The sequence below is a fragment of the Diadema antillarum genome, unplaced genomic scaffold (genome assembly GCF_040938485.1).
Source record: "Diadema antillarum isolate AM-2024a unplaced genomic scaffold, OU_Dant_1.0 scf00000180, whole genome shotgun sequence".
NCBI lineage: Eukaryota > Metazoa > Echinodermata > Echinoidea > Diadematoida > Diadematidae > Diadema > Diadema antillarum.
In genome coordinates this window covers 2,291,858-2,311,579 of record NW_027271069.1, presented here as the reverse complement: position 1 = coordinate 2,311,579, position 19,722 = coordinate 2,291,858, and the positions used below count along the sequence as shown (strand labels likewise).

General features: G+C 39.4%; 1 protein-coding gene across 1 annotated transcript; it reads right to left on the bottom strand.

Annotated features, from left to right (window-relative positions):
• Positions 1-6,083: 6,083 nt before the first annotated feature.
• LOC139723021 (nose resistant to fluoxetine protein 6-like) lies at positions 6,084-18,420 on the bottom strand. The gene is made up of 7 exons (XM_071634298.1): positions 18,276-18,420; positions 17,265-17,331; positions 15,994-16,273; positions 15,311-15,327; positions 14,451-14,552; positions 8,525-8,672; positions 6,084-6,251 (listed from the first exon to the last, which is right to left on the bottom strand). The coding sequence occupies exons 1-7, from the start codon at positions 18,418-18,420 to the stop codon at positions 6,084-6,086; spliced, it is 927 nt and encodes a 308-aa protein (XP_071490399.1).
• Between the last annotated feature and the right edge of the window lie 1,302 nt (positions 18,421-19,722).

The window sequence follows — 19,722 nt, the reverse complement described above, 5'->3', positions numbered from 1 at the left end:
ATTGCATGACAATGCATACCTTCGAAATAATGACACACACTCGCGACTTGCACAGGTGTAGTCTCATTTTACGACGTCACATCGCTCTCACGCGTGTTCATTCACTACCCCACTTCCGGTTAGAAAACATAATTTGCCCTGTTTTCAACAGGAAAATTCACAACCGTAAAAATGATGCCCCTCTTCGTTTTGTAATTGATCATAATAGCTCAAGTTTCACGGTTGTGAAATCGAAGAAATTACGGAGATTTATTTTTAATACCAGTCAGGAACTAGCAAACATCAACTATAAACTAGCAAACATCAACTATGATCTAAAAGCTTCTTAAACAATGGCAAAATAATCGTTTACTGTGATGCTAAAATGAACTACTATATTGAGATCAAAAATAGGGAAATTAGGCATCAAATTAATGAGCATAATCAGCTCTATAACTTACCCAACCATCCTGGTCAAACAATGCACTGCGAAAGCTGCCAACAGCTATGAAAGCTGTTGTTGCAACCTCTGCAAAAACTCTCGCAAAGTATCGCAAAATCTCGTCAGTCTCAAGGGCACAAACTGCGCAAACTTGATTCTGAATAAAATTGTCGTTCGTGCCTCATTATCGCACGCGCTGCGGACTGACTGTGTAGTCGTTTTTTTATTTCCTCGAAGGTGTCAACCGACCCTTCGTATTATGTTCGTCTGTAGGCCTATACAGTGTCTATTGTGTGTTTGTTTGTTTGTTTGCTTCATTTTCCATCAAAGGAGATGGCTGGAAAACCCATATTCAGCTGCAATTGCTGGTCTTCCCTATGGGGTCCAGTTGGATGTAGGCACCTAAAACACCCTGCTCTTTGCGAAGAATAAATGAAGTGGGATCTTTTACGTGCATGAGTTGGGACTCTCTCACACATGGGACCTCAATCTTATGTCCAATCCGAGGGACATGTGCCTGTATATATATTTTTTTTTCGCTAAGCGCGAGTTCAAAATTTTCAATGAACAGGTGGACCTCTACTGCAAAATAGATAATCACCATAAATCCCATTATATTAAAGCCAAATAAAAAACGTATGCATACACGGTCCACACTAACTAAATTCAGGACTTCTTTTAAATTGAATGCAGTTATTTGCAAAAATGGTTGCCTATTCACGAATTTGAATGACCGACAAGATTCCGTCGCAAGTTTGACATGAATTTGAATGCTCTTTCATGAAATGCGTGCTCCTCTCTTAAATTTGAATGCTCCGATAGTGAATTTAAATGTTGCTATAGTGAATTTGAATGTTCCGATAGTGAATCTGAATACTGCGACAGTGGATTTGAATGCTCGGATAGTGAATTCGAATGACCGGATTTTGAATTTGACTGCTGATTCAGTGCTGCGAGCGTGGAATGCGTGAAATCGAATGCTCGGAATAGTATGAAATTGACCGGAAAAACCTATATTAAGATACATTCATCAAGATGTTTTTACCTATTAGTAAAAGTTTCCATAGAGTTTAGTCAGAAACTCGAAGACATTCAATACATATCTAAATGCACAAAGGTAAATTGTCCTTTATCAACGTTGATACAAGTGAAATGTCACAACTGCGTTCTAGCATTGTTTCTTTGTAGATAGATCGCAGATGCTAATTATATATTTATTGTTTCTTTAAAAGTTACATTAATTGGTGTTCTAAAAAGGTAGGGAGAGGGAAATGCATCCCAATATGAGCGAGGGAGGGGATATAAAATCAAGGAAGTAAAATTAAGAGTTGCGTGTATATATATATATATATATATATATACTCTTCGCAAGAGCGTGCACTCGTGGAAAGAAAAATCGAAGTCTGACACGAGACAACTGATCCCGATATTAATTCATATGTGTTCCACCAATGCACTCTCGAACTAGGTTCGAAGGCTTTGATATGCGGCTTCTCTTGTCAAATATCAAGAGGAAACCAAATACTCAGCAAGCTGTGTAGAGATTCGCGACGTGACCAATTCAATGCTACAGCTCCCTGTCCACCACGGCTGTAATTTGATATTAGTCCCAAAAGGACACAACTCCAGAAAGAAAGTCCCTGGCCAGGATTGATTTAAAGACGCGAATAGGAGAGTTAGAAAACATAGCAACAATCGAGATGGTGACGAAATTGACCAAATTGCAAACTCAGGACCACATGTTATATATTACATATCCATTCCACTCCTTCTCCTTCGTTATCTCTATTGACATAATTTCATTTAATTTTATTCATTAGGATTTTTTCACAAATCGCTTGTGTGGCATATATATTATCTACAGATCAAACAGTATATTAGTAGCAGTAGAATATATATATACAGTATGTCCCCCCCCCCCCAAAAAAAATACAACGGGGCCTTCCGCAATGATATCTTTGAAAATAGTGAATCAATCTAAATACAAATTCTGGGTATGAAACTATAACTCATTGCTCACATCTTACAGAAAACCCCACTCGATTTGCTACAGTGTCCAAAGAGAAATACGGAGATTTTGTAGAGGATGTCGGGAATCTCTTCTGTCCAAGTTCTGTCTATTATTCACACACAAGATCATCGAAATGCTAAACTCGGAAGAATCAGATTCATGACATGCTTTACAACAATCCACATTTCTCTGTGACCGCTTAACCAAATCGAATCGGGATTTCTGCAAAATAGAGCTAAAATGGTATATTTTAAGACCCTGAAGTAGCATTAAAAAAGTTTAATCATATTGGGCATTATCAATGCGAAAATCTGATTGTAATTTTTTTTTTTTTTTTTGCGGACATACTGCAGTAAGTCGACCCAAAAATTACAACCAGATTTTCGAATTGATAACACCTAATATGATTAACCTGTCTAAGTGCTACTTCAGGGTCTTAAAATATAACATCTTCACTTCAAGCTTCACTCCTCATAGAGACCTCGAATATGTTTGAGTATATACCCAGATGATTTAGGTGTACACGTGCATTGTAATTTTCAGAGTGTAAAGATGAAAAATGTTGAAAGACTTTTTAAAACAAAACATTAAAGTATCACACTCTATCTACAAGTTTACAAAAAAGCTTACAATCTTGTAATTTTTTGTAAGACAAGCAGTTACAATTAATGAGTTTAAGGCCAGGTTGAAAAGTCATCTTTTGAAGTAACGTATTTTCTGTTTGAATTTCTTGTATGCATGTCATTTTGTAATGCGCAGTAGAGTATATTATTATAGTAGCTGCGCAACATAAATGTCCTTTATTATTATTATTATTATTATTATTATTATCATTATTATTAACAATTCAAATCCTACCTTTGTGAGGAGTGAAAACTAGTACATTTCTTTGCAACTGATTGACAAATAGACCAGTTCGTAATTCCACTTTGCGCATGAGCAGAAAAAGTCATTTGTACCAACAGGCATGGTTTGTAAATTCACTGAGATAAGCATCTGTGATGTGATGATTATTCATGCAATACTTATCTAAATGATGCTTGCCAGCACATCCACCTGACAGCAAGAATGGTATTTCACAATATAAAAGGAAATAAGCTGTCACTGCATTCAATACAAAACAATGAAATGGATGCCTGCCAAAGTATAAACTGATGGGAGTATTGTGATCCCCTGATCTAAATTCAAGTTCGCTTTTTTTTTTCTTTTTTTTTTTTAAAACATGAATTCCTCAATTGTTACGTCCGGCAAGCTTATGCATTATGTCGCTTTGAATTGAGTGAAGTGCCTAACCAACTGAGAGAAAAGAGAGGTCATTTGTACCAATGTGTACATGGGCTAATTAGGAACGGGCTTATTAGCCTACATTGACGTCTAAATAAGCACTGAATTGATCAGTGCTTTAGTAGTAGCCATTATAAAGTCAAGGGCGTACATACTCGAGCAGGATTCGAACTAAGACCTCCTGATTTCCGGACAGACGTTATCTTCAGTAGACCACCGAATAAGGATTAGAACCAACATATGCTGCTTTATACCATTTTGTGATAGAAATTTTGTGTTACTGATGCAGGAAATTCAGAAGATAAATTTTATGTTCTCATTCCCTGCTGGATGTACATGTACACATGCCGTGAAAACCTAGCTAGACTCATCGATGTGGCATGTGATTAGTGGCCTCGATGCTAGTATTATACAATCATAATTTATTAGGCTGCCCTCCTTTGCTTCATTCCAGCAGCGTAGTGTGTATAACACTGCATTTGATTGTTTACACCACAATCTAGCTCCTAAGTGTTAAAATTTGCTTATGTTGGGGGGAGACTTGTATTTATAGTCGGTAACTTGCGTTACATGCCGGTAACTCGCGTTACATGGTAACTCGCGTTACACTTTTCATTGACATTTTTTAATGTGATAACAGTGTTTATTCACGTCAATATCCTGTGTACAGTATCAGGGTGTGATGAATTGAGAAAATTATGATTCCCAACAAATTACCTCCACTGCTTCCTTCAGAATGAAAAATATTACTTGTTTCGGTAACTCGCGTTACATGGCTCAAGGGTTGAACTTTCATGTGGTTGTAACAACTTTTTGAAAGTGGCGTTAAAAATTTCCTCATTGGAGACTGAAGTAAGACCAATTTGCTTCTTTAAAATAAATTAATTGAAGTGTTAGCTAAAATGTGCTAAAAATGTATAAGTTAGGCATGCATTTTAGCAATTTGGATGAATGAAAAATTGTCTTCAACATTTGTAGCTGTTTCTCGGAAAATATTTGACCGATTGATAATAATTCTTTGAGTTTCTTTAACTTCAATATATGGGTAATACATAATGAGTAATATTTTGCAATATGATGAACTTGACATTTCAGTGCCATGTCTACATTCCCATGGAATTGCCCATATGACTTTTTTTGATCTACGCGTTGTTGCTGTTATTGGTGCTGTTGTTATTTTTACGATATTACACATAGCTGGAAATGGTGTGTCCCTTCCTCCTTCTTCCCAACAATGCGGGTGTGGGAATTGCAAGTTTGCAGACATTAGTAGCAGCCTATCATTATACTTACGATGGTTACGTAGGTCATGTTATACAGAAATTGGGTGGTGTAGACATTATTCGTCATAAGGACCGGGTGAATGAGGTAAGCCGCGTAGGACAAACGGGCCATGGGCACCCAAAAACTCCAGCCCAGAAACTCTCCTATGGGACCTTTTGAAAGAGGAAGAAACCCACGCACACAGCATTGACGAAAGGCGAAAATTTCATTGATATCAGAAGCATTATTACAAAGTCTATGTCTTAGACAGACTTTATCACACTGTAATTCACTTTTTACTATGGTGATTGTATCATTTTCAATTATTCCGGAAAGGGAGCAAATACGTGGGTTGATTTGTTTCATATCATATCTGCTACAGGCATGTGCATATCATCACTTTTCTCTTATCTGTTTTCATATTTTCTTTTTGCCTTTTTATATGCCATAAGAAATGTTGTCATGATGGATGCTGGCGCATTACTAGTGGATTATTATAAAGATAATAATACATCTAAAGCTGTATCGTTGGTGTGTTTGGTAGAATTATTTGAAGGTAATCATACACATAAAAACGGAACACAGCCAGTAAAATAAGGTCAAAATCATGATCATAAGATTTAACAGTATTAAGAATATGGGGGGGGGGGGTTGTGGTGAAAAAAAGATGGACCCTCTTATCGGCTTACCGGCACATGACTTGGCTTTATCAGTCCCATGATCGGCATTAGATCAATTCACCGATTATTGTGTAACCTTGTCTTTATGTCTTGTTTGTTCCCTTTTTCTTTTTTTGTATTTTCTCTAATAGAAATCTCCAGTTATCATTTGTCATTTTTTTTCTGTTCGATGATTCGAATCGAAGAAAACTATGTTTTTCCTTCAATGCAAATCTTTCGCTTGGCATTGCTTGCCAGCCTTCTGTATCTGGTCAGACAAAAATCACATCATCACATTCCCTGCGACACCGAGTATACTTATGTTTAGGCCTATACGAAATTTTGACGATATTCGAAGGGAGGAAAATCTAAATTTAGAAAACGGTGCGTGTGTATACATGCGTGTGCGTTTTAAAGAATAAAGGTTACCTCCAGCGCCCACCAGTCAGTCAAAGATGACCCAGCCATTGGCCACGCCCAACGCCAGGCGAGAGAAGGTCAGATGTATCAGAGCTTCCGCAAAAGGAGAGTAACGGCCCTGGGCCCAGTGAATGCCGTAAATGACCCCGAACATTGTCCCAAGGGCCAGCAACCAACCGACACAAGCGACGACCTGTAGGAGACAGCAGTTCAACTGGGTGTTTGATTTCTTACTGGCAATATTATTATCAATGTCCAACGAGCATGTAAAAAAAAATGAGTGCGTCTAGATGAATGCCATTTTCATCTATCTTTTTCTTTAGGAAAGGTCAAAACTGAACAAAAAAGAAAAGGAAATCTTTTTGATGAGTAAACTGCATTTGTTACAATGCAAGAAACATTTTCATGAAAATATCAAATTGTTATACATACTCTCTAAAAAAAATCGAGTGAAAATATTCACTCTTAAAGGAGTGAATGCAAGAAAGAGTGAATTTAGAGTGAAATTGGAGTGAATTTTGAGTGAAAATGTTCATTTTCACTCGTTTTAGAGTGACCTCAGGAATCACTCCAAAATCTTCGAGTGATCATTGAGGTCACTCCAAAATGAGTGAAAGTGAACATTTTCACTCCAAATTCACTCCAATTTCACTCTAAATTCACTTTTTTTTTGTATTCACTCCTTTAAGAGTGAATATTTTCACTCGATTTTTTTTAGAGAGTACATATAATATTCTCTGAATTTTTAGCATCTTTAGTATAATTATTATAGTATCAAAATTGAATAAAAATGTTTGTTCAAATACTTATATTTTGATTGCTTCTTTATCGTCTAAAGCAAATCGTAGTATGTTCTGAGAAAAGTCACTCTGTAGCTGTCTTTCAAAAAGTAGATATTGTCCAATGCTAACAAAACACATTCTTATTGTACTAATATGCAAATAGAGCTTTGGAAGTAATTCAATACAAGCTTCTTTCTTCAGTCTTACCCCAGTTAGTCTCTTCGCCTTTGCTCTTCTGATAGCCACCCAAATGCCTTGCAAAGTATATCAATTTTGTTACTTATAAGCTGTTCATCTAATTCCGTCTTTATTCGATAGCGATACAGTATTTCAAAGACGTGGACATGGCTACTTTTTTTTTATAGGCCTACATTGTATTGTTTGTAAACTTACATGTCTATGCAAAAATGAGCAATGTTGGCATTCTATAGTTATGTCTTAGGAGGACCCTGAAGTCGGTGTGACACCGATGAATTATTCAGCTTTGAATATGCAGCATAATGATTCAGTTTTCTTTTTTGTAACTTTTGATTTTCAAAACTGTTGTTGCTCGGTAATCTCACTACTCTTTGTTTATCAGTGAGCCCGTGCTTCTGTGCCTCCAGTGCCCTGGTTATGACCGATCATTTCCCTCTCCTCTCCTCTCCTCTCCCCCTCCCACCCCCCCCCCCCTTGTCCACCTCGGACTTACTGCCTTCCTCACTATCTTTCTATCCTCTCATCAATCTTTCCTTACAAGAGAGCCGCCTCGTATTTGTCACTGTGCGTTCGTATGTGTGCATGCATGTGTGTGTTACTTTTTTTTTTTTTTACTACCGCTTAGGGAAATTGTTGTTGTTGTTGTTTTTGCTATGTGTTTTTTTTTCTGTATGAGGGGACTGCATTCTACAAGCTCTGCTTTCTAGCAGTCCCTCCCATTTCCAGCAATATTGTTCGTGCATTTACCACAGTGACGTAACAGTTATTTTTTGTATCTCTGTTGATAATTTAACTGTATCTTTTTTACATTGTTATTTCTGTTCATCGCATTGTGGTACTGATTTTCTGACATCTGTGTATACGAATGTTTCATTGTACTTCCAATTATTTTGTTTGTTGGAAATGAAATAAATCAACTTGAACTTGAACTTGATGAGTATCATGATTATGAAGAAACACGTCCGGTTGTTCGATAGTTTGCTAGCTCTCTATTAAGGTATGTTTGTTATAGATACGTTTCTAAGTTATTTGAGGAAATAATCTCTGTTTCGAAAGAATAATTTTGTGCTTGCGTTGTGCAATCCGCTTGTGGGCCACTCGTCCTTATAGGTTACGCGAAAACACACTTACACACACTGACACACACACAGACTAATGGCGTTTCAACTTGCATCTGCAACTTATCCATTAGTCTTTTGTCATGCAGACTGTTGGCAGATTCAGTCACTAATGATTGTTCTGACGTTTCTATTTCGACATTGTCATCACCCTGTACAACATACCAGGGATGTCTCGCTTGAAATTGAAATAACCCGTCAAAAGGAAATAGAAAAAAAATGAAAAAAGAATACAAAACAAATATAGAACAAAGAGTACAGTATGAATTGAAGAACAGTATTAAAAGACATTAAATCAATTAATTGATATGTAAACGAAGAAATGAATGGATAAGTTAACTAATCAGTACAGACCAAATCGAATTTACCTTATTTAGTTTGAAGTCCTTCTTATCTTTAAGTCTGAACATGATGTAGCCAACTACCATGCCGACCAGGTAGGTAGGGATTCGGGTGTACGGCTTGGCGTATGTGATGTCGGCATTGCTTGGTTCCAAAGGCCTGCCGGTGTATGACCTGTGAAACAAAAAGAAACACCATGCAGAAAACAAGGAAAACATGTGCAATTGCAAGATTAGCTATAAAACATTATCATCTATAAAGGACGTTTCAGCGGCGCATTAAAAAACGCGTATTCTAGTCCGCTCAATTTTTACCGTTCAACATTATACAAAAATGATGCACAGGATAGAGTGTGTTAGTGCAGGCGTGGTGCACTCGAGGGTATTTACAATTGTGAAACATGCACGAGGCGAAGCCGAGTGCATGTTGCACTACATTGTAAATACCCGAGAGTGAGCTATACGCCTCCACTAACGCCACGAAATAATCCTGTGCATCATTTGTTTTATAAAATGGGTCGAAAATTCGAAAACTAACATCATTTTTCAGCGTTTTTCACGTACCTTTGTGGGTCAAGACGTCCGAAGATGTTCGTCCCAAACATTTACGCACGTCGCACTCGCGGAAGTCCCGCACATACAGTATAAGTATAATGGGGGGTTGGGTTTCCGGACACTTAAGTTCCCGCATGAAAACTTACTTATTTTACATAGAATATGCACCCTTTACCTTAAAGACTTGATATAGATTCCTCATATAGGCCTACTAGACAACATACTCTGAAAACGGCGTGAGAATTAACCTGCTAAATCGTTGGATTTGCTCTTCAAAGTGACTCCATGTACGCGTCCGGTCCCATAACGCTTGGTCTACTGTACTGTACAAAGTGTACGTACGTACGTACGCCACACGTGTTATGCACAAGGGAAGACAGGCCGGCCGGCCGGCAGCCCGAACTAGAAGTTGTTTACAGGATTGACAGCGCGTATGCATGCAATTCATCAAAGGAGCCGCCGCGCGCACAGACGATCGGCAATCTACCATAGGATTACAGGCAGTGCAATTGTACTGAAGTAAAGGAAGGAGGTGTGTCTCATTTCAGCGCTTCCTATTGGCTACATTCTTGAACCCATTTTATAATATTGTGACGAACTCGCCTTCTCGTCGTGAAGTAAGAGAGTGTATTTGACTGTTTGTACAAATGTCTCCGCGAGCCGTGTCAGGATGGCCGAGTAGGCGGGGTTCGTTTTGTTGCAGTTTACAACGATCCCTTTAAATTATTAAAACTACTAGTCTGTATGCTACCATGTATTATGTTGTGTCAGAAGCAGCTCACCAACACAAGCGGCACACATACCAAGTTCAGCATCACTTAAAGTATGTCACTCCCAAGCGTCACTTGTCGAGGATGTTAAATTGGTAACACTTATTTTGTTACCAACTTTTACTACCAACTCTTGCTAACAAGTTTTGCTACCAAGTTCTGCTACCAAGTTCTGCTACCAACTCTTGCTACCAACTTTTGCTACCAACTCAGTCACGCTAACGTGGAACACCTTTCACAACCATAATTATGGTGGCACAGGTATCGTTAATGGCACGGGGCAAAGTGCTGTATCGCACCGTTACCAACTTCCTCAGGCGACGACTGGAACTTGGATTGGGCACGGACTATGCGACAAGTCACATTACCATTCTACCCGTAATCCAATGACGACGACTGGAACTTGGATTGGGCACGGACTATGCGACAAGTCACATTACCATTATACCCGAAATCCAACGGTGACGACTGGAACTTCTCAGGAAACGGTGCTCCAGCTCAAGAACATGTACCACCACTCTACAAGCTGTTGTATTGTGGTAGAACTCTCAAGAAGACACAGTGAAGGCAGCAATTCAGGAACACATGTACAGTTTATTACATACAGAAGTGAACATTAACAACACATAGGAAATGTATCACACAACGGCCATTTTATATGCCTCTCCTCCTATAGCGGAATGAGGAGGCAATCCCGCACGGCCGTCAGCGACGCGGAAAATACCCGCAGTAGTCGTTCAAATTATTTACAATGTTGGCGTGGTTACAAAATTCGTACAATGATTATACGTTTTAACAGTATCTCTTGTACATGGTTACTATAATTCGGCATGTATCATCGGTCTAAACCGGAGTTGGTATTAAAATAATCCAAACTTGCCAATGACAAACAAGTAACCACGTATATAATTATAAATGTTTAAACTCATAATGATGCTCTACCACCTTGAAACGTTTGTCCAACGTTTCGATATTGTGCCCCTTTCTGTGTTATAGACACTATCGATCATAGCAAATACTAATCGAACAGTTAAATCGAATCGGTTCCACCGAATTTCGTTTTATATATAGTGCATGAGGCTGAATGCACTATAACAATATAAGCACCGACAAATTCTGAATTTGCCCCGAAGGCCAGTTATATTCAATGAGGCCGCAGGCCGAATTGAATATAATTGCCTGAGGGCAAATTCAGAATATGAAGGTGCTTGGTAATTGTTATAGTGCAATAAGATGTCATGCACTATGTGATATATAAAATAGCATACATACCCAGGCAAGATAAGCCTAGATCATTTCTAACAGTTACACGTGTCTACACAAGCAATAATACCAGTTTCTTTGAACCTGTGTAGACAAAATCCTGAAGATCCAAATTCAACTATAGAGTCTAGGGTCTACGTGGTTATATCTAACGTTTTCTAGGCCCTACAATAGGTTAGGTCCAGGGCCCTAGGGGCCCTGGCCTAACGTTTTTATACCAGATCTACGTATTTGTACACTGTACTGTACGTCACTTTATATACGAGCGACAGAGCTAGTTAACACTTGACCCTACAATAGGTCTACCGTGGATCTAACAGTAACACTAACAGTAACACGTTAGACGCCCTACTTACTGCACTGTGGGTCCAGGACCAGGACTAGATGATGTTTTGTAGGATTAGGGATCTACTGGATTTAAACACAAGGCTCGTGCCAGGCCCCATTGCTGCACGTATGCGGATTCCGAGAGTGTGTTGTGAATGTCGTAGTAAAGTTCATAGCGTAGCGTGATCAAAGAGTGCTTAGCGTATACTGTACACACCACACGCTGCCCATTTCCACGGCGCACTTCCGCGTAGAATGTACGGAGAAAGCGGCACAAATCTTGGGTTGACTTGCTCAGTAATATCCGTCGGATTGATTCCTTTTTCAGAACAGTAGGAGTCCAAAATTCGTAGGGCGTATTTGATGGCATCCTTTGTGTCCTTATTGTCTAAGATACTGTTTATATAGATCAGTCTCTCTAAAAGTAGCGAACCTGTTCATTTCAGCTTCCATGTTTAAATCTACCGCTGAAAGTCTAGTCCCACACCGATAAGTTGCTGGCATAGCCAGCCTGCGAGAATTGAGAATAACGATAATATCGAGCAAAGCATATCGCGGTTGTGGCGCAATCGCGTTGATAAGGTGCGGGATTCAAGTACTCGATGATTAAAATGAGGGAGCAAAAACCGATATCAAATCGATAGTAGGTTATCGTCGGCAATCGTTATATTTTACGTGCACTATAACTTTTGTCATGCACTGCCGGCCTGCATCATAAGTATGTATGCTATTTTATATCAGAGCATATTGAACGAAACGCATAGGCCAACGTATTGATTCACCGTAGGCTACCGTTGTTACTTGCCGTTCAAGATCACACCTTTCTGTCTCGTCTAATGCGCGAGCGCTTGCTGAATGCGCAAACGCTAGCTACAGATAGTGCGCGTCATTTTGTTGCAATTCACAAGCGCGCAAACATCTTGCTACTTGTTTGTTCCCATACGCAGTTTTAGCGACTTCCCCTTTTCAGCGCTGCGATGTGACTGCTGAGTCAACTTCAAAGACGAGTAGAAGCCCGCTAATTACCTCCGCCAAGGGTTGAGGTTATGTTTTCGTTACCGTTGGTTTGTGTGTTCGTTCGTTCGTTAGTTAGTTAGTTTGTCCGTGTGCAAAATAACTCAAAAAGTAGTTAACGGATTGGAATGAAACTTGCAGTAAAGGTTGAGAGTGACACAAGTACCAAACGATTAACTTTTGGTAGTGATCCGAGAATTTTTGGGGAATTTATGAAGGATTTTTTATATTTTGGCAGGTAGGGTCAATGAACTTGGGAGTTCAGGGTGTGCGTATTTGAGGTTTGCATGCGCGCACGAAAGTGCGTGCTCTATTTTCTGCTAGGGCGAGGCGCGCCGTGCAGCTGAGGGTTTATGACGTAACAAAGGCTTCTATATTGGGATATCGGGCGATTTCTCAGTGGGTGAAAATCACTAATCTCTATGGAAGAGCAAGATCATCAGTGGAAAGTATCTGCTTGGCGGAGGTCTGCGCTCTCGGAGTGCTTTTCTCGTTTTGTTTAGTTTATGCTTGCTCTACTTGATTGTATAGGTGATAATAATTATATTGGACTGTCATGATTCATGGAATACCAGGGAATATTGCACTCATTAGGGTCAATATTGTACTCATCTTCGATTCGTGCAATATTGGCCCTAACTCGTGCAATATTCTCTGGTATCCCATTCATAGCCATCCAATATAATATAATTACCTCCGCCAAGGGTGGAGGTTATGTTTTCGTTACCGTTGGTTTGTGTGTTCGTTCATTCGTTCGTTCGTTAGTTAGTTAGTTTGTCCATGTGCAAAATAACTCAAAAAGTAGTAAACGGATTGCAATGAAACTTGCAGGAAAGTTTGAGAATGACACAAGTAACAAACGATTAACTTTTGGTAATGATCCAATAATTTTTGGGGAATTTATGAAGGATTTTTAATGTTTTGGCAGGTAGGGTCAATGAACTTGGGAGTTCAGGCTGCGCGTATTTGAGGTTTGCCTGCGCGCACTATCAAAGTGCGTGCTCCAGTTTGCGCTGGGGCGAGGCGCGCCGTGCAGCTGAAGGCTTATGACGTAACAAAGGCTTCTGTATTTGGAAATCTGGTGGCGACTTTTAGCACCGATGTTGTGTGTACGTATGATATCTCTATGGAAGAACAAGATCACTGTAGTGGTGGAATAATAAGCTTCATGCTTGGCGGAGGTCGGCGCTCTAAGAGTGCTTTTATAGTTATTTAGTTACTCTCAAAATTGTCTAGTCTACAGAGTAAAGTAAGAATTGCTTTTATCGGCAATCAAGCGAGTGATGTCAGAGTAACAGCAAAAATTATCTGATAACAATGATCTTAAATGGTGTCCACAGTGTGCAGCCGAGAATGATGCAACATGTGCGTCATTATGGGCTAACATTGTTTCGAAAAAAATACTAACGTCAAAATATTTCATTCTAAAAGTGCCCGTAAAACTCAATTCAGTATGAGTAATGACAGAAGTTCTGGGGCCTGCTTCATAACAAGTTACGATTGTTCTTACGCTCCATTTATCGCTCCATTTATTGAGCGTAACTCATCGAATCGAGCCTGAGATCGGATGAATTGATAGTAATTCTGTTTCATAAAGATACTTATGCTTGATTTAAAGAACGGATTTAAGGTAGCTAATCGAGCGTAACTTTTTTTTTTGAATCACACCAATTGTAATATCATTCTTATGATCAATATTTACGAAACCGACCCCGGTCCTTGAAACAAAATAGCATATATATTATATTATAAAAATGATTATGAGTATATCCTTAATCATTCATTTTAAAAATGCATGATTCAAAGTACCCTGCAAAGTTCTGTTGGAATAATATTGGTGTAAAAAAAAATAAGAATAACATCAATAACCGACAGCACATCTGCGATCGTACCATCAAACAAACAAACGCACAAAGACACATACACACACACACACACACACACACACACTCACGCGCGCTAGCACACAAATCATACACAAACATAACACATATCTCTACGTAACACCGATGCTTTTCCCTTACTCTTGCCCATTGATCGAGAACCCGTTGTAATAGTTCAGACCGAACAAGGCTGATAAGGAAACCACAAGTAGTAAGATCAGGGCCATTCCAGCTTTTGCATTCCTGCGAGCAAACGAGAAATCAGGGGGAAAACAATAGAAAAGAGATCGAGAAAATCAATATCAAAGAATCTATTTTTACGATCAAGCATAATCAACAATAACCTTCGACGGTACTGTTAGCAGAGATATCAAGGTGTGAGACACATCACTCGTTAAAAAAATAATGTGTGTGGTAAAGTTCGTAAGCTAATAATGATTCTCGTTATCAAAGTTAGAATTATGATCCTTTGTTGTGTTGTGGGGGGGGGGGGAACAAAACTAGTCTGAATATTGATTCCTCAGCTCGAAACGTGGGAATACAAAAAGCGTCATAAATAGAAGCACTCAGCAGAGTTACCAAGGTGAGGAGACATGCCCCATTGATGAAAAGATACATTTGGTAAATCGGTATCTATGAGTAAAATTAGCCTTGTTCGTATATGTAGAGTTCGATTTCAAAGCAGGGTAGCTCGATATTTGTCAATTTGAGATATTTGCAATTAAACGTAGTAAAAAAGAAAGTAATGAGAAAATAATATTATCGTATATTCAATTAATAACTCCGAGAATATCAATTCTTGTTGTGCAAGTATAGTGAAGGTAACATTCAAAGGGTTTTATTTTGGTCTATCTGATGGCGGACTTAATAGTGAAAAATGACGCTTCGCCCATTTTAATGATCAAACTCTTCATTTCATTGGCAAAGGAAAGTCTCACTTGTGTAATATGACCAAAATCAGCGGACTTATGATGAAGAATTGCATATCATTTGCCAACTACCAGGACCAGCCCATGTACTGCAGGAAGAAAAAGACATGAGTTGGATTTAATAGGTATAAACATAGGTTAGAAATAAGACTTTCAAAAAAATTAAATGATTAGAGAGGTGCCCAACATGAATCGTTCGCAGGTTTTGTAAAAAAAAATGATAATTTTCCGGAACGCAATATCTGCCCTAGTTACAATGAAATCTAAACATCAAAATAAGGTGAGTGGGCGAAATGATTCCTGTATCCAAACTGAGTTGATTACAAATGATAAATGACGTAAAATATTTATAGTTAGTAATATGACTAATCAACTTTGGAGCTTGTTACAGCCGTTTGATTCACGATGGAAGTTAGAGAGTCCTCAGAGTCTTGATATCATAGTTTTATGTTTGACTGATCTTGATCTTTACATGCACTTGCTGTATGAAGAACGTGAACATAGCTGCTACTTTAAATTTCGAATAATTTTGTTTTCAATGGACTTTCAAAAACAGGTCATGTATGAAGGACGATCGATATGCGAAACGCAATCCATCCGAACTGGCTTAATTAACGTGCCCTGTTTATAGCCATATCAAAATCGATACCAAATGACTTGTTCGTGTTTAATTTTCTATCAGCTTGTTTTCCTTTTCGGCGTTTGATGTGTCTGCGTGTGTCCTTATTGGCATTGCAAAATCAAGGTTTAAATACCGATTCTTCGACTGAGCCTGGGAACGGTAAAAGGTTGTTGAAGTACAAGAGATGGGTCAACCAGTATTTCCTGCAGAAGAACTTGACGAAATCCCCAAGACCTTCTTTTAGGAAGCCCTGGCCAAAGTGCGGCATCAGAAGAGCCCAAATCCCCAAGGTAACCATGTACACGGGCGTGAGGCGCCACCAACGGTGAAAATAGAAGAGACACCAGCTCAAAACGCTGTTTAGCTTCTTGCTGTCGATTTGCTTCAGGGTGAGGTAAGTGACGACGAAGCCACTGTGATTTTTCCAAGACAACAACAACAAAAAAATATGATTGTGCACAAAGAACGTATTTACTTCAGCAATCCGTAGTTATAAAAGGTTGTTTTACTTTTAGAATTGCAAATATAAATGTTATATATTTATCTCATTTATTATAGATAGTGTGCCTTTATCTGTGTTTGGAGAAAATTGCCTAAAATATTGTTTGATTGGTGGTGCATAATAATCATGATGTAAGAAACGAGTAAAGGTGATGGAAGAGGGATGGAATAGAGGTCAATGAAAATGTGTGACAACATAAGAACCTTAACAAATTGAACTATATCAAACTGGGACAGGAAAGAAGGAGACAACCAAAAAACAAACAAACAATCAAACTCTATTGTCAACTTACTGGGTTACAGATGTGAAGTCTGTTTTGTTGTTTCTAACATTCTTCTACCAGACTTTGCGGCAAGATTTGGATAATGTTTCGTGTAAATCCTACTTTAAATAAGGACAAAGAATGTATCCACTGTGTAAGTACCATTCAAGATCGCGAAAAATCCCATGTTTCCTGCCATGACATAATACTGCGATGTATAGCTACGAAAAGAAAAGAAAGGAGACGTGGCAATACAAGTAGGGCGCGGGACACGAGCTTGGCACCCAGGAGTCATACAGCCCACGAGTCATACAACCTACGAGTCATACATCCCACGAGTCATACATCCCACGAGTCATACTGCCTACGGACCATACAACCCACAAGTCATGCAACTCACGAGTCGAACTGTCCACGAGTCATACAGTGCACAAGTCATACAGCACACGAGTCATACTGCCCACGAGTCACACTACCCACGAGTCATACAGACCACGAGTCCTGTAACCCACGAGTCAAACTGTCCACGAGTCCCCAAGCGCACAAGTCATATAGCGCACGAATCATACTGCCCACGAGTCACACTGTGCACGAATCATACAGCCCACGAGTCATACTATCCACCATTCATACAACCCACGAGAAATACAGCTCACAATTCACAGAGACCAGACATGATTGAACAGGGGCCATGAGCTCGACGTCAACTAAAATAGGCCCACAAGGTGCGACGTTAAGCATATAAGGCCGAGATGCTCGTTACTAGGCGAAAGAACAAATCAAAAAAGACCCCCAAATTTTGGCATTACATCGCGCAGCTGAATATACGATACGCATCGCCTAGTTTGTGGACCTATTTTTGCAAAGTGTAGACAGCGTGGGCTTTAATTGCCTATTGTCAAGCTCATAGGCCTTATAATTTGTCAGGTGTATAGTTGGTAGTTCTGTAAAACAGTGTCCAGCCAGTTTTTTCCCACGTCAATCGTGTTGGCCGCGTGACGAGCGGGTGTCGAGCTCTTGGAATGATTATCAAAACAACACATAAGTAATACAGTTGTACATTCCAAATGAATCATACTAAAAATAGTATCTTTAATCCCGAGTTCGCAATAAGTGAGGATGTCGTTCTGACGACGATTGATAAGATGAAAAAAAGTACACCATTCGGAATGATGGAGTATTTAACGACTTGTTTGGAACAGAAACATTATTTACTTATTAACTGGAAAGTGTTTTACCAGATAACATGGACGAAGAAGCTAAATCGTTCGCGGTGGGGAGATGGTGAGGGGTCTTTTTTTTATTATGGTCACGTCTTAACCAACTTTTTGGCAGTCGATTGAGACACAATTTGCTGGAAGTAGCAATTCTTGTGTCACGTCTGCAAAGTCACAAGAATGTGATATACTGATATTTGAATAACGGGAAAGAGACGCAAAAGAATAAACTTGTCTTGATAAAGTCCTATATACCCTCAAATCCTTTTGAGACGTCTCTGAGCCCGGTGTAAGGGTACTAAAGCAATGTAATGTGGATATCACGCATGACATCCATCGAAACGAATCTGTGACCTAAGTATCATAGAACTATATGTAAAAGTGAACATAAAAGATGACATGATTTTAGTGATCGTTGACGTCGATATACTCACAGGCGAAGCCGAGAATGAAGTGGCAGTAATGACCTAGGATGACCCAGAACATGCTGAGGACGCGCAGGCCGTTTAGGACAGCCATGATGGTGTTCGGTGTCTTCTTGCCGTTCGACCGATGATGATCCAGACTATATACAACCATTATAAAAAAATAGAAAAAAGTGACAACATCAAACTTTGTGACGTAAAGGATTACCTTCGGCAAAGCTGTAACGTTCTTGTTATTGGACGAGTTGGCCAAGGCCCTTGTAGACATGTCTTTATACTTGGACTTCCTAAAAGCATTCGACTTAATTGATCACTCTATAGCACTTTGCAAGATGATGGAGCATGGTGTCCGCCCAGCTATCATTCCTGTTATTTCAAGCTTCTTGTCTTGTCGCACTCAAACAGTGAAGTATTGTGGCACATCTTCGACCGAGCAGAAGCTCACGTGTGGAGTTCCTCAGGGGACCAAGTTGGGGCCCATAATCTTCCTCATCATGATCAACGATGCTGCAATGAGCACCGAGAGGAGATGGAAGTATGTTGATGATCTGTCACTTGTAGACATACGACACAAATCTCATGCTGGTCAGCTCCAGTTGCAGGTGGACACCTTGTCACAGTGGTGTTCCGTCAATGGTATGACGCCCAAACCTGAGAAATGCAAGATCATACATGTTAGCTTCCTACGCAATGCTCCAGCTCCGCCTGTTATCATGCTTGAAAGCACTGCACTGGAAGCAGTACCTGCCCTTCGTCTACTTGGTGTGATTATACAAGCCAACCTGAAGTGGGATGCTCAGGTTGATCACATGATCTCACAAGCATCTCGCCGCCTGTACATTCTTACCATGCTGAAATCATTCGGAGTTTCTCGTGGTGATTTGGTGTTCGTCTACACAACTTACATTCGCCCCTTGATGGAATTCTGTGCTCCAGTCTGGGGAAGCAGCATCACAGCACATCAGTCCACCAGAATCGAGAGAGTTCAAAAGCGGGCTCTGCGCATGATCGCCTCTCCTGAGAAACATCATTATGATGAACTCTTAGTGTTGTATGACATCCCAACCCTGGAGTCTCGTCGAACAGACCTCATCCTGAGCTTTGGAAAATCTCTGTTGCTCTCTGACAGACATAGAGGTCTGCTTCCCTCAAGTAGACAATCTGTATCTCGAACAGGACTCCGAAATGGTCACAAATTAACACTGCCAAAAATCAGAACGAAAAGGTACGCACAATCAAGCATCCCAGCAATTGTGAACCTCTTGAATTCTTTGTAATTGTATATACATCACTCAACTATAATTAGAGCAATAACAAATTTTATTATGCTTCTTTCATACGTGAATTGATATATTTGTTATTTTGCAATTACATTACTCATTGGTAAGTTGAACGGATATAGCCTCATTGTGCCCAATGCATTTTGTAATTTGATAAACCAAAAAATCAAAAGTTA